The 15,841-nt window shown below is 42.4% G+C and overlaps 1 protein-coding gene across 2 annotated transcripts in view; it reads right to left on the reverse strand.

Moving 5' to 3' along the window:
- SLC4A4 (solute carrier family 4 member 4) overlaps positions 1 to 15,841 on the reverse strand; it is a 228,464-nt gene that overhangs the window by 95,451 nt on the left and 117,172 nt on the right. Inside the window, exons 4-6 of one of the 2 annotated variants that reach the window (XM_035542170.2) lie at positions 10,668 to 10,803; positions 3,993 to 4,153; positions 1,124 to 1,276 (exon numbers count right to left, since the gene is read on the reverse strand). In XM_035542170.2, coding sequence (XP_035398063.1) covers positions 1,124 to 1,276; positions 3,993 to 4,153; positions 10,668 to 10,803 — 450 coding nt within the window. Of the gene's footprint in view, positions 1 to 1,096; positions 1,277 to 3,992; positions 4,154 to 10,667; positions 10,804 to 15,841 lie in introns of both variants that reach the window. The other variant, XM_035542018.2, reaches the window with a different exon arrangement.

Consider the following 15,841-nt stretch of genomic DNA (forward strand, 5'->3'; position numbering starts at 1 on the left):
TGTGTTACTCATTTAATCGTTGCATTAGCAAGACACTGGTACATGATAAGATGCATCATCAAGAGCAATAAATATTTTTCACATGCGCATACACACTTGTTGCAAAAGCAAAGGACAATGGAAAGCAGGAAATATTAATTAAGTACAATAAGTTAGGGAGAAATGTTAGGGTGAGTTCAAGAAGCAGAACACAGAAAGCTTAGAGGCCTTCAACGTAGCAAGATGACCATCAACTTATTTCTGTTTCTGGATATTTTGAAACGGTAACTTTTAGACAAGCTTCCATACTGCAACATGAGGCAGTTTGCAGAACTCCAAGACATAAAAATAGGCTTAAAACATCCTCTTTTTTTTTGATTCCCACTAATATGACTGCAAATTTCCTTGTTTGAATAACTACAGTGTCATTGCCAAGGCCTCTACAGCTGTCTGTATCCACACACACACACACACACACAGACACCACAATATACACAACACTATACATGAAGTAATTTTTAGAGAGAAACAGAGACATAATATACAACATAATACCACAAAGCAATTTTAGGATGAATAAAGCAAAATGGAAAATCAGCTTTACCCACACTGGACAATGATTGCATGGCAATAAAATGCAAGCTAGATTTTACTCTCGCATAATTTTTGATTTAGAGTGCCATCGACACCATCTGTTACAGAAATCGAACACGCACAAAAGCTTCATCTCTGCACAAGCATTTCAGAGGATCAGCCTTTTTGGTTCAGGCACGCTTGGAGTTTGCTGTCAGCCTCCCTTTCTTAATGCTGTTCCTACCTCACCTCCTACACACCAGCTGCGGGAGCACCTCTCCGCTTTTCCTGTGCTGCTGTATCCTGCTGCCTACCTGCCACCTCCCCTTCTCTCCCACTCCGTCCAGTGAAGATATGGTTAGAGCAATGTGCCACGGCAGAAGCAGCCATCAGAGCCCACCACTGATGTGTTATCAGTATGGGTCTTGCTACACTAATTGTGGGTTAGAAAAGCATTATCATGGCAACGGAGTTAGTTTTTGGCGGGCAAGTTTGGTGGGTTGCTTTAACACGGAAGGCTATAGCCAGTTAGCCTCTGCATTACCATTATCGGGGTTGGTAAACATCCTACTTGCACTGGAGACGGTCTTTCCAATGTCTGCCAGAGAGCGCAGGTTGGACTTCTTGGTCTGGTGCCGGTGCTTCCTGAGCAGCGTGTAGGTGACTTTGTCCTTCATGTCAGATTTCAAAAGCCCCGTCTCAATCTGATTGTCAACAATCATTTCTGTTGCACACAAAGGGGTGAGGAAGAGAGGAAAATGAATGACAAAGCACAGAACTTGGCTACATTAAGGGATAGCTAGGAGAGGGAAGTAATTGTCACCCTCCTATTTTGAAGTCTTTCCTTCCCATCTCAAAGCTACCACCAGGTTTTACCATTTTATTTCCAAAGGCAATCTCCTCTAATCATTTCTTTTGCAATGAAAGCAGTGTTTTCATCAAGAAAAACCCATCAGCCACCAACACACACCTTTTCCACCCAAACTCCCTTGTGTTATTTCCATACATGCCACTCAGAGGGCTTCAAATCAACTCTTCCCTGGATAAGATGGTTCTTAGTTCAGAGAGGGGACTCTGCTCCAACCCTGAGGTTTTGTAAAGAAGCTGCAGCTACACTGTGAGTTCCAGGATGATCCCCAAAATAGCATGGTTAAACTTCTATTAGATTCAACAAGGCCTGAGTTCACCTCACAGGCCCCCGATAAAAACCTAATCTAACTCCAGGAAAAAGTCCTGGAGATGAGCCACTAATTAAATCTTTCATTCTTAGAACTAAAGTAAAATGACAGCAACTACAAAAGGCAGAACTTGCTCCCATTTTCACAGGCCATATTATGGGGCTTAGCCCTTACCTGAATCACCACAAAAGAACAACATCCAACTCACTGCAAAGACTGCTCACTTTCCATCAACTCTCTCCTCTCTGTTCCTCTGTCCCAGGGGGAGAGGTAGCCAGATATATTTAAAAAATCACTATTGTGCATTAAATCTCACACTAAGCTGTTCCTTTTATTACTTCAGTTAACGTGCTGTCCCCCCGGGGAATGTGGTAGCTCTTATTTGTCTACCAGTAACTTTTTATTTGTGTTAATAATAAAAGTTATGTGAAAGTGGAGGCAGAACATGCATCACATTTGCTAACTCAGTGAGTCAGAAAGTCATCTTCTATATGCTGCTACCCAAGAATTAATGCCTCTCAAATCACTAGGGAAAAAAGCCTAGTCCTTCCACCCTAACTCAGAAAAGAATGACTATAAGCATGTAGGTACGGTTACAAAAATGTTTGGCAAAAGTTTTATTTTTGTAAGATGCTGTTTTTCTGCAGGCTTTCGTTTGTATTTTTTGTCAGTGATTTTTGGAATACTTCCTTCAGAACAAAATGCCTTTCTTCATCAAGTTTATCCTTCTCCATCTGGCAAGTATTTATTCCCTTTCGTGCTTCTGATATAACTCAAGTCAACAAAGAGAGCTCTGTGCATTTTACTTTCCTGCCTGTCACTACTGAACCTCAACAAGGTGATCATGACTAAATACTTCTGGAAAGCAAGTCTGTGGTCTTCTTAGACACCCCTCTGTATCTGATTAAAGGACCTGGACCTATAACAGCAAAAATAGCCCACTCAGGACAGTAGTACAGCAACAGCAGTCACCGATTTGTCATTTAGTCTCTCGGAAATTAGGCTTGATTTGGATGGTGAAAAGGGTTATTCGAGGTGATATCTCGAAGTGACTTCATCCAGAATAACTTATTTTTTTAAAAACTTTGCAATGCTGTGCACTGGGATACAGACACAGAAATAAAAGAAAATAAATGCCACCACAAGCACCTACAAAAAAAAGTTCAAAACTCCGTAGACAATATCAGAGGCAGCTTCTCTAATTCCAAGTCTTACAAACTAATGCAACACTTGTCATCTGATAATTTTATGCCAGGACAACACTAAGCCTGAGTCCTGAGATTATGATTCAAAGCATTGAGTTCTGGAGTGTTTTTATTTCATTTTGTTCCTCTACACCTCTTTCACATAATGCCTATCAAACTCAGTGTATTGTTTAAATGTACCTCCACTGGATGGCTCATTTCTTAGGTTTATTTTAGATGCCTTTTTACATGTCATCGGGAACATGGTATAGCTCTTGGCAATGTCACTGAGTGTCATCCTGGGCCACAGCTATTTTGACAGAAAAAAAATTGCCATCCCATTCATCAGAATCAGCTGATTCTGTGACTGCTCTTCACCCTCCTTTGCCAGAGGGGAGTGCTCCTATTTCACACAGACCCTTCACCTGCTTTTAGCAGCCCACCCTGGAAACTCACCCCAAACCAGTCTGTGGTCTGACCACGAGGGCCCAAAACTGCAACTGTTCTTCTCAAAGCAGTACCTGCTGGACACTTCTAACCACAGAGAGGTAGCCTTTTAAATGCTACATTTCTGATAGTAAACATCAATTGTCAGTGTATGCCTTTCCTTTCAGACACACACGGTAAACGTTGGCTATCTACTTCAAGATGCAACTGATTCTATATAGTTCAAGGTAAACATAATTATCACTGAAGTGGATTCCTTCACTCTTCTTCACAAATTGAGAAGGCTCCCTTTCGTTTATTGGTTATCTGCCTCCAAGCACTTTCTAGTTTTCCCTGTTACTCCTAGGAGGATTATTTCTTTGTTTTACTTCTTTAAGGAAAAAGGAGTGCTTTCATCAGGCAGTGAAAATGGAGGGACTGCCTCAAAGAGAGGGGAAAAAGCCTGGAATCTTCCAACATGGTTATTTCACACTTTATTCCAGGAAGACTGTGGAAATAATAAATTCTCATGTGTTTTTCTGGGGGGAAAAACAGTTACGCTCAGTCCCTTACCTTCAAAAGAAACCATCATCAAGGTTAATTAAAAGTTGTAGGGCATTGTTTAGGGAAAGAGCCAAGGAAACTTACTTACCCACCACCTGAGGGAGAGAAGAGGCCTCCATATCCAGCATTATCGAGCCCTTCTCTATACACGTCCTTAACTCAAACAAGCTGTGCAGGGATAACGTGGCCACATGAGGTTTACTCCATCGTTCCCCACCTTGTTCTACCTTCTCCTCGAACTTTATCCACCTGCAAGAGGGCAGAGCAATGAGACTGTGTTGAAGTTGTTGCTCCCTCCAATCATTGCAGACCTATCTGAAAGAAGCAACACAGCTGAAATATCACAACATACTGACAAGTTCAAGCGTACACATTTTCCCACACATCCTTAAGGCCACAAATCCATGATCAAGTTGCAAAGGCTTAATGAGTTGGTATGTGTTAGTTGAGCAGTGATAATGCTGTATCTGCTTGTAAACTATCCCAAATGTAAGGTAAAACATGTTATCTTTAATAGCTTTCACCAAGCCTTAAACTAACACAGTTTACCTCATGTTTGCTCCAGGCCAAGAATACAGAGGTAGTTTCAACAACTCAGCTGACACCCGCTAATTCCCTCCCTCGGCTGCACACCCAGTCCCTAACACGACGCTCTGCATCACTCTGAGTACAACTGCTCCACCAGATCCAAGCAAATCAAAGTCAGGTAAGTATATTCACACTTAATAACTAATCAAAAGTAGCCAGTGGTGAGAGGTGCTGATGGAAAGGATGGAAAAAATCAACATTTCTGGAAATAAGGTGACTTGCATTCAAGGGTTCCGATCCAGACAACAAAATCTGAAAGCTTCACCTCCTGTTTAAGGAATCAGGTAAGCTTGGGGCAGGAAAAGTATGAGAAAACTGCAGAGAAAGGTAAGGCATAAATATCAGTAAATGGACCTCAGCTTTTACGTTCCTCTTCTTTCATCTGCTCACAATTTGTAAACAAAAAGGCAGTATCTATATGGGATTGTAACTACACCCTGCTCTAATATAGCCCCTTTTTCTCTAGGGCTCAGAGCCTTTACCAAGGCTGCACATAACAGTGGGTATTGAGCAGTGGGGCAGCAGGGGCACGGCGCAGATATTTAACTCACACAAAAAGTTTCACACCCCTGTTTCCCAGAGCTCAAATCTGTGGTCTGCCAGCTGGAGGCAGAGAAGCCTCTGCTGCCCATCCTCCTTGCCACAGGTCCCCTGAGTAGGGCAAAGACACGGGTCATCTTCAAGTGTATGAGCACAGGAGAAGCACCAGGGCTTTGCCAAAACTCGGCAGCCTGGCCAACAGTCAGGAGCACTGCATAGTGCTGCCCAAGAGGAGCAGGCTGGCAGGAGGCAAAGGGCAGAGGAGAGCAGCATATCCCAAACAGATCCAAACATGTTCTGGAAGGAACAAGTGAGCCACCAATGGAAAAGACAAATTAAGGGCTTCGTTGTTTCTCTCTGTTCTCTATCCATTGTTTAATCATTTAACAAAGTAGGTCTGAAAAAACAGAAAGCTCATCTCTCTAGTTGAAGATTAGAGCAAAGGTTAAATGCCGTTCTGTGCAAAATACTCTTTACACCCCTAAAACCATGTCATCACAGCAGGCAAGCAAGAGGTTTACCCCAGGGATCGCAACCCTAACCTCCGCTGCCGAAGGCGGCCAGCCGGAGTATGACCCGCTGTGGCTCCGCGCTGCCCTTGGCTCCTGCCACTGCCAGCAAGGTGTTTGCGCAGGTGGCTGGCCAGGGGCTGCGCAAACAACAACTTCTGTGGGACCCACAGGAGGAAATTTCACCTGGCTCAGACTTTTGCTGCACTTATAAAAGGAAAAGAAATGGCACAGGCCTTTTCCTTTATTGCAGCACCCAGCTACGGCTGCACTGTGAGCACGGAATGCAGGAGAAAGGAAGATGTTTTAATGCAACCTGATTGCAAAGTACAAGTGCATTCTAATCCTGTCCCGAGATACTATTTTAATATACTTGGCTAAATGAAAATTCTACTGAGTAATATAAGGGGATTACTAAGACAAAGAAAACATACATGTGAAGGTAAGGAAGTCACAAAGTGGTTCAAGAGAATATTATTAATGCCAAGTGAAATCATATTCCTAAAAAATGTATTACTTGAGGATTAATCAATTATGCTTTTCAACTGCAATAATCTCTTCTGAGACTTCATTATTCAGAAGTTGCTTTTTAACCCACGCGAAGAGACTGAATTTGAGCTCTGAGTAACAAGGTTGTATTCAGCTCACACCACCTGGGTATTTGCTAGGAAAGCACAGTGACTTGGGCACCTGCACATCTGTGGAGTTCAAAGGGTGTGTGACATGGCCACATGCGTATGACTGGATCATACAGTTACTGAGATCGTATCAAAGGCAGTGAGATGCTGCTTACCCTGCAACAGCATAAAGGCTGCAAATTACAAAGCATTTGTATTTTTGGTGAAAGTGTATAATTCACAATTATTAATATTTGCTTTCTGCAAACCAATGCCAGTACTTAGTTAAGCAATGCTCTCCACATGGCTTTCCTTATGCTTAATACATGTCTTCTTCTTTAGGGCTTTTTATTATTATTCCCTACTATATACTTCACCTAATTAAATACACTGGTTTGCCAAGGACCATGCAAAGCAAAGGAGAGGTTTACAAGGAGGCATCTTCAGTGTGAACTGAACTGAACCAATCTGGTGTGCTACTTCACTCACAAATGATACCTAAAGTGATAAAAATGAGCCAAACCTGAAGCAAAGGTAGTCCCAGACACCTCCCAGGAGCCAGAAGTGCCCACTTTGAAGGCAGATGTGGCTTTGAGGACATTGAACTGCGTGGTCACTCCTCATTCCATCAGGGGAAATCACTGAAAGACCACTCCTGGTGCAATACTTTCCTAAACTAACCTACCAGAAGATATCGTGCTACTGTGAAATTATCATCAGCTACACGCACCCCTCTTGTTGATAAAGACTTGAGGATACACCAGAAATATCTGTTAATGCTCAGAAAATAAGCCAAAAGCATGTCAAGACAGAAATTTGGTACTTTGTACAATCTGTGCTATGGCAAAGATCATACTTATGCAAATGGTCATTGAAGTATCATCAAAAAAGACTTTGCAAACTAGGACACAAAATGTGCTATCAAAAATAACCATTGACACAAGACCACACAGAAAAGCTCACTCACACCCAGAAAGTTGCATGGGCAGCCTCTGAACGTTGGAACAAAGTGTCTGACTTTTAGGGTGGAGGAGAGTGGAAAGGACAAAAGAGAGAGATGTAGGGTTAATGCTTCCTATTGGGTGGATTTCAAATTGTACATCTCGAAACAGAGTTTCCTGAGTGTTGAAGGCAACTCTATGGGCAGCATAACAGCAAGGTGCTGTTTCAGGGCAAACAACTATCAACATTGTTACTTGAGAAAATTAACAACCAAATTTCTTTCGTTATTTCTATCCCCCTCTGTTTTTTTACATCTCCATATTCTTCCTTTCTGCCACTTTTAATTCACTTGCAATAGCTAGTAAAAATTCTTGTGACCACATCAGAGAAGCAGCAAGGTACGGCAAACAACACCCATGTAGTGTTACACCTCTTGGACCTTACTACACTGGCAGCTCCAGCAAAGCTGGCACTGTGGACTTCTGAATTCAGAAACATATAGGCATCACCAGCTCCAAAGGACAGAGATTTGCAAGAAAAATCTGCCACCAGTGCACTTGGTTGCCTCCAGAATAACATCTTACTCTTCAAATGCTTCTCTGGGAGCCTTCAGTATATTCAGCGTAGACATACCATGAAGACAGCTATTATCTTTGCTAGCCAGTATGCAGGACTCATCTTTTTTTATTTTTAAAGCCCTATTAAGGATTGCATAAAAGGCATGTTAATATTGTAATGAGGAAAGAGGTGAAGGACGTAAATGTACTGTTTGACAGAGCTTGCATAAAAAAGCAACCGTAATTAAAGATTTTAAAAGCCTATCCGCCAGCTTACAACCCTTTCAGTCCTTGTCACTGTCACCAGGATCTTTCTGCCATCTCCCTGCCTTGCAGAATGACAATCTCCACTATGGTGTGCACATCTTCGTTCCCAAATGTAATGGACTGAGCCTCAAAATAGCTGGTGGCCTCCAGCTGTTTCAGGTCTTTCTTTTCCTTTTACCAGCTTGCTCTGTATCCTTTAACTACTATTGAAAGGCAAACATTCACATGTTGGTGCAACAACTTGTCCATCCACACCAAGTAAATTGATTATGAGCACCAAAAACAAAAAAAAAAAGACAGAGAACAAGGAACACCCAGTGACCCAAATCTTCAGGTTACCTTTTAACAGCAATAAACCTTCCCTTTTACTGCTCTATTTCTAATGCATTTACAGGGCTGCGTTATGAAACACTCTACAATACAGATATTTTTCCAAAACTTCTCTTTTTTGTTAATCATGACCAGACCCCATCACTAATGTGTGACAGGACCACACAAAGGAGTAAGACATCCTCAAGCCCTGGTCATGGACTGATGTACTTACTATCTGAAATGTCACTGAGTGCAGGGGGGTAACTATAGCCCATTTACACTGGGGTTGCAGCACAGACAGCTGAAGTCACATGGATCAAGAGTCAAGCTACGCAATTAAAGATATTCTTCTGGAAGCATTTTAAAGTCAGTATCTTGAAGGTTGCTGCTAGAAATGTTCCGTGCCATGTTCCAGTTTTTCTGTTGATCAGAACTCCTCTAGTACCATTTGCTAAACCCTATCTCTCCTGACAGCTCCCACTCTATGTCAAGTCTTAGACCCATCAGCTGCAGTGAGTGGCAGAGCATGCAGCTCCTCAACTACCAAAGCAGAGCTGGCCAGCTCTAGCTCGTATATTCTGCAGCAAGAGCCACTTGGCAGCTTACAGCAGGTTTTGTTTTGCTAGATTAAGTCATTTCAGGAAGATACTGAAAAATCCTGAACAATTATATACTGTGCAAGATCACCATCGACAAATTACCATGAAAGTCAGGAAGTTAGCCAAGGTTAAGAATTTCACTGTGCTTCAACAGGTTGTCCCCTCTTCAAGTATTTAATATAGATATGTATCACTCAAGGGAGAGAGGCATATATACAGCTGAATCTAGCACTTCTACTGAAGATGTATTTCACATGTGAAATCAGAAAGCATTTTCAAAGAGGAAGAAAACCTCCCTTTTTCTCTACAGCTGCCTGATGGTAAAAGAGCACCAGCATATCCCGCTGTAAGGTTCTTGGAACGTAAAAGCAGAGGGCTCTTGATGGATGCTTCTCAAGACATATAAATGTTTTGTCATTTCTCATGCAGGACATGGGGTATCTTCCTCCCAATGGCTAATGTGGACTTGAGGAAAACAGAGCTTCCCAATTTTTATATTACAAAGGAGAGACCCAATATAGTGCTCAATATGAAGCACACCATCAAGGTCTGAACTGTGGAAGAGCCTTAACAAACTGTCATTAAAAACCCTTCTCAAAGGCCTATACATAGAGGAACGCATAATTTGCCATAAAAGGCAGAGGTGGGCGGTACACATGACAACATGCAAGTACTGAACTAATGATAAGAGGGAAGAAAAGAAATAAAGGGAGAAAAGGATGACCAATAAGAAAGGAGTTAAAGAGTAACGGTGAAAAGTCTTTAAATAAGCTCTACAAGTGACCGAGAAGTAAAAATAAAACAAGATAAGGGGGTAAGGGGGTAGGCGGTGGAGCAGTTCATTAAATCACAGGTAAAGAAGATTAAGGTAGCCAAACAACATTGGCTACCTCCAAACACAGTAGGTGCCCTTAAGACTGGAAGGTGGGGAAAGAGCTTAGCACAGCCACAATAAAGGAAAACGAAAAGCCCAAAGTTAAGAGAGGGGGATTGGGAACAGGGACGGGAAAACCCCAGGCTGCTCACCAGCTAGGTAAGCACCTCTTTCTAGGGGAAAGTTTCAGACCTTTGCAGTTAGGGGCTTTACCTCTCAGGGCAAACCCAATAAAAAGATTTTTGCTGTAGAAAAACTACACAAGGCAGGAAGCAGCCTTTAGATCTTGAATCCAATCCAATGGCTCCTTCTATGTTGCTCAGAAATAAGCCATAAAAAACTTGTGTCAAACAGGGCAAAAAAACATGCCAGTCCTAAACCAGCACCATTAAAGAGACAGGGAGAGAACTTAGTCAAGAAACTCAAAGCAGGCAATCCAATCCAGAATTTAACACAACTTGAATAATTTGGAAGGAAAAAAAAAATAAAAACCTTGAGGATTTTTTGCCAATTTAAAGTTAATTTTATCAGTAACTCATTAGGAGAAGGATGTGGTCAAAATGTTCCAATCTGTGGTGTGTGAATTTAAGTAATTATAGCAATAGAATTTAAGTAATTTTAACACATTTACAGAAGCTTTAGTCTGTCGATGGTATTGTTGATGTTTGCAATGCACTAGTAAGCCCATATCGATTTTGGGTCTCCATATGCAACCCATTCAAGTCAACCTGGCACTCTGATTTTTCTAGTTGTTGTTTTAAATTAATATTTACACAAATCTGTGAGTTCTCTCAGTTATCCAAGAAAGGTAAATTCACCTGTACAGATTTCTTTCTGTGGACTTCCCAAGCCATTCTGTAGCGTGGACATTACCCCCCTTGAGTGCTAAAGAGGAATTTTCCATGGGATTTCTGAGTAGCTGCCCTTCCCTTTCAGGGTAAAGTTAAAAACAACCCACCTGGCAGTCTCTTTCCATTCCATCTCTTGTCCATCAATGGCCAGAAGCTCATCCAGCTCTGTGAAAAGCTGCGGGGGCGCTGGACTGTCATCTTCCTCTCCAAGAATGAAGCGGATGCGTTCGGCAGCGGGGGAGACTGCAGAGGTGAAAATACTGCGGTTAACAGCCTGAGAGATGACCAGGGACGTGCGGCTCTTTTCCTTTCCCTTCTCCCCAAAGCCGTTCAGCTGTTTCTCCAGGCTGTCTTTTCCATTTGACATCCTAGTTGTGGTTGGAGGGGCGTGAGGGAGGGTTTGTGTATCTCCCTCTCCTCCCTTCCTTGCTTCTCACTTACTTCTTAAAACTTCAAGCTGGGAGTAAAGTTCAGGAAAACTTGCCTCTTCCTACAGTCCTTAACTATGTTACAGCAATTTGCAGCCCTTGTAAAAAAAAGAGCTATCAAGCTCAAAACCAATATGCTCTATGGTGCGTGCCCAAGGACCTTTAGTACTCTGATCAGCTGAGATCCTTAGCCCCCTTTTTTATATGGCGTAGAACCAGTTTCAGCCAAACTGTTTTGGGGCTTACTGTGACAGCATCCCATAGCCAGCTTTCCCCTCCCTGTCAACACGGCTCATGCTCTCATTGGCCTGCAAGGCAAGCCATAACCTTCCCAGACCTATTGCTAGAAAACACAGGAATATTTAACAGAAAGTTTGTGCCATCTATACATGAAGAATGTGCCTGAATGCATTTAGTCAGGCACCAATGCACTGAAAAAAAACACACCTGTACCCATGGGGAAACGACTGCCCATTTAGGCAGAAGAAACTAGAAACAACACATGCTCTTTTGGTAGTGCAAGTGAAGTTCATTTGTGTTTCTACCTAAAGGAGAATGAGCAGAACCACCCTCCTGGTTAAGAAACGGACATGACTCAAAATTAAAAACTGAAAACCTCACTGAGCACATGCCTAGACCTAAGGGCAACTCCCAGAGGCAACTGGGGCTCGTGCCACCAAAGCAGCACTGCTGGAGGACCTCTTGGGGTCTACACTTTTTTTCTTATCATATCACCTTAAAACTAAGGTGCGATACTGGGCAATTTTAAGACAGACATCCTTTCTGCTGAATGTTTATTAGCATTAGAGTTAAACAGCAGACTATGAACTTTGAACAGTTCTGCTAAAAACTCCTTTCTTTTCAAAAGATCAGCTGTCTGGCTGTTGCAATATAATTAATTACACCAGGTGTCCAATCACCATTGATTTTTCCAGGGTAAGCAAAGTCTCAACTTGTAATGTGAAAAAAGAAACCAATAGGAAACATGGCCCTTTCATTTGTCTTTTTTTTTTCTTGTTTTTTAAAGAAGCCTTCATAGTTTTCTTCTTCAATTATTAAGCAAACATTGATGCAAATTTAATTTCTCACCAGCTAGTATACTTTTGTAATAAAAAAGCTTTTTTTTCCTATTGAAAGTACATTTACAGTTAAAGAAAATAATTTAATGAAACTATCTTTTCTTATTATTATTTTTGCAGTTGGTGACATTTTTCCCCCTGTTGCACTGGTTTTAACGCTCCCAATTGCAGTAATACAGCAGTAGGGACATACCTCACTGAAGGGAACATTTTTTACCCAAAGCTTTAGAGCCAATTGCAATTTTTGCTCAAGCTGTTCAGAATGCTCCTGCAGTGACAGAGAAGACCAGGCTTCCTTCTGAAAGCAATGCACTGCTGAAAACGTTTTGTTTCACAAATCTGAGTTTTGCTCTAAAATACCTACATGAATTAGAAGCCTGGTTTCCAGCTAGGTCCATTTTACTTCTCTCCACCTCCTTCCTCTCCTTTAAGGCTTTTCAGGCTCACTGGTCAGCAGCGCATCGTGAGCTGCCCCTGCGATTCTCCTTTTTCCCATCACAAAGGCCTCAGCAACACTGCCCTTCCTCACAGAAGCACCTGCCAGCTAAGTGCACCAACCTCTGTGCTTCCCAAAGCTATCCTCACGTCTTCACAGTCACAACATCTAAGGCTCTGCAAAGTGGTGCTGGTCCAGAACTGTTTCCAGAAATCCACCATTTAGCCCACCAGCTTCACCACCCTGAGACATGGCCACAGCTCTTCTTCACAGAACTGCATAGCACAACTCAATCCTAAACCCAAATAATTACAGCATGTGCATCCCAATGACTGCTCATGGCTGCCCCTTTCCCATGCCCATCATTTCAAGGGTACCATTTCACAAGCACAACATCCTCAAGACATGCACTAGACCAGCCTGTGTGTCACCATTATGAACACAGGCACTATCACATATATCCTTCTGCCTTTTAATTGCAGGACAATAGGGCTTGACCCTGTGGATCGCTGCACAGTTCACAGATCATCACAGCTTCCTGGCCTCATGGGACAGGTGCCCAGGAGGCAGCAGAGCTTGAGGACAGGCAGGGTTTGCCTGCTGCTGTCTCCCCCTGTGCTACCAGTCACACTGAGTGACTTGCAAGTCAAAGCACAGCGGGCATCCGATTTGCTCCCATGATTGAGAGCAAGGTGTAAGGTGTGTGTATGAAACGTAAGTGAAAGCAACATAAACATACATCAGTAGAAAGCAAAGTTCACACAACCAGCTGATCCATTCCTTTGCCATTATGTCACATAAGCAACATCGCCCGCGATTCAGTAAGTTTCCCAAACTAACTACACAAAGCTTTTTCATCAGTTCTTCCTTTGAGAAGATCTATAGTTTCCCACAAAAGCAAAAACATTCCCACAGGATATTCCTGAAAAAGAGAGAAAAATATTGCTAAGCTGAATTTAAAAAGACATTTAGTTCTTGGAAAATACACATTAACCCTTTTGGTAATTAGCACTCTTACATAAGCATTAGTTTCTACAATTTTTTTCTTTTTCTTCAGAAATGTTTCTCACAATCCGTGAGGTGCATAACAAGCATTTGATTACTTGACTTGGATGTAACAGATGCTCTTGGCAGAATAGTTCCAGAATATATCTGCAAACACATAGCCTTATGCATGAAAATTGTCCTTGCAATTATAAAAGCAATTTGGACTAAAAATCTGCATCTAAAACACATTGAAAATAAACATTAGTATACATAATTAAGATTTTCCTATTTCAAAAACCCAAATAGGTGTAACACTTGAGCTCATCTTCATACAGTCAGCTCAGATCAGCCGCAGGGCCAGGAGTTTGTGCTGAAACCAATGCACCTGAGCACTAGGAGGCACGGTTCAAGTTCTGCTTTCTCCACACCACTTTGGCTTGGGGTAAATCATTTCACTGCTCAGGACCTCAGCTCCTCACTGCCACATACCAGCCTCTCTCTTCCCGCTCTATTCAAATCGCACATGCTTCAGGGCAGAGATCTCACTGTGTGTACATACGGGAAAACACATACTAAAGCTGAGTCCAAAGTTTCAGCTAAGGCCTTTAAATACCACTGTACTGGCAGATTGTTTATCAGTACTTGGGTTTTTTCCATTTCTTTTGCTGCAGTGCTTTAGACATGTACATAGATATGTGCCCCCTCCACAGCACACTACAGACAATAAAAAGATGACAGCTGGCCAAAATAACACCAAACGGCTTATAGCATGAATGTGCAGACTTCCACAACATGCTTTTTCCTCTTCCTTTCATTGGGGTGAATTTAGCTCAAGAAAAAAAAACAGTAAGTGGCTGCCATTCTCCAGACATTTGGTGGTTTCACAGTGATGGAAAGAGTCTAGGTGATTTAGGCTTCAGCTCTTTGCTGATGGTGTCTGACTCTGCAGTCATCCTCCAGATGAAGAGCAAGCCCTGCTGGCAGGGAACCCATCAGATACATGTTCCATCAACTTCCCTCTCAATCTGCACTAATGACTCTCAATATATTCTTAACAGAATTTAAATATCACAGCCAGAAAAGCTATAAAATAAATTTATATCCTACAGCTTCAAAAAGCAACTTGGAGCACAGCAAGAGGCTGGTGCATTAAGCAGCCTGTGAGAGAAGTGATTACAGAACTGCTGAAGGCATTGCTTGCAGCCAACGAGAAAAATTCTCTCTTTTCACTCATTTTGTTATCATTTGGTATTACGTGGAAGTGTTACTCTGATGCCTGGTCTCATAACACAGTAATTCCACAACTGGCCAGAAAAGTTTGCTCACTGGGCTGTATCATACGAGGAGTTGCAGAAATGCTGCCACCCCATCTGGACAAGCAAAGTCTCCCCTTCTTTTTCTTCTTCCTTTTGTTTTTGCTAATTTCAGATTAGCTGCATTTAGCACAACTGATAAGGTTCAAAATCCAATTAAGGAATTTGCTGGGTCACAGGTCTCCTATGGCTTTGCTTTACCACATGTTCTTTATTGCGATTTTGTAAGTTAATGGGCCGTTTATGGGTTGTTTATGTGCTCTTTAGCAAGGAGAACATATTTTCATCTTAATCTCCCCAGCGAACACTGTGTGCTAAGCGCGGGGTGGACAGCTGAGTATCAGGTTTAAGAGCTGCAGAGCAATTAACCTGGGGGGTGAACCCTGCAGACCTCCCCCTGCCCGACCTTTGAGCACCGGCCCCACCGGCCTCCCCAAGCCTTGACCATCACCTTCGCTTCTCCCTAACCCAGCCACTTTGGGAGCTGCTGAAACCAGCACCGTCGACGGCAGCATCGGCTGCCACTGCTGAGAGGTCTTCTTTTTGCAGCTGTCTCGTTCCAGCAACAACCTGATGAGCAACAGACATAAGTATTGGAGAAAATGCTAATCCACGGATTTAGATGGCTGGGATTATATTTTTCCCTGAATGGGAGAGGAATTAAGCTATGAATTGCAGATGGTAGAACGCTCCAATGCAACATTTAAATACAAGTATTGGCATCCACTAACGGCACCTCCTACCTCCCCTTTTCCCTTTCCTTTTCCCAAATTCAGGCAGAAGCGGTCCATGAAGCAGCTTATAAAACAAATCACTTGCTGAAGAGAACGAACACATCAGCTCTTTCTCCTAGTTCAGTTCAGGCCAATTATGAGTACAATTTATACCCTCAGGTTCCCAAAGGCAAAATCAATCTCCATCAACACAGAGAAATCTGAGGGAGAAATACAGAGAGACACATTGTGGCATGACAGCTTCAAAATACCACAGCTGAACTTCCCAGCCCAACATCAGCCCGACTTCTGCAATTGCTCACTG

The sequence above is a fragment of the Cygnus atratus genome, chromosome 4 (assembly GCF_013377495.2).
Source record: "Cygnus atratus isolate AKBS03 ecotype Queensland, Australia chromosome 4, CAtr_DNAZoo_HiC_assembly, whole genome shotgun sequence".
Classification (NCBI taxonomy): domain Eukaryota; kingdom Metazoa; phylum Chordata; class Aves; order Anseriformes; family Anatidae; genus Cygnus; species Cygnus atratus.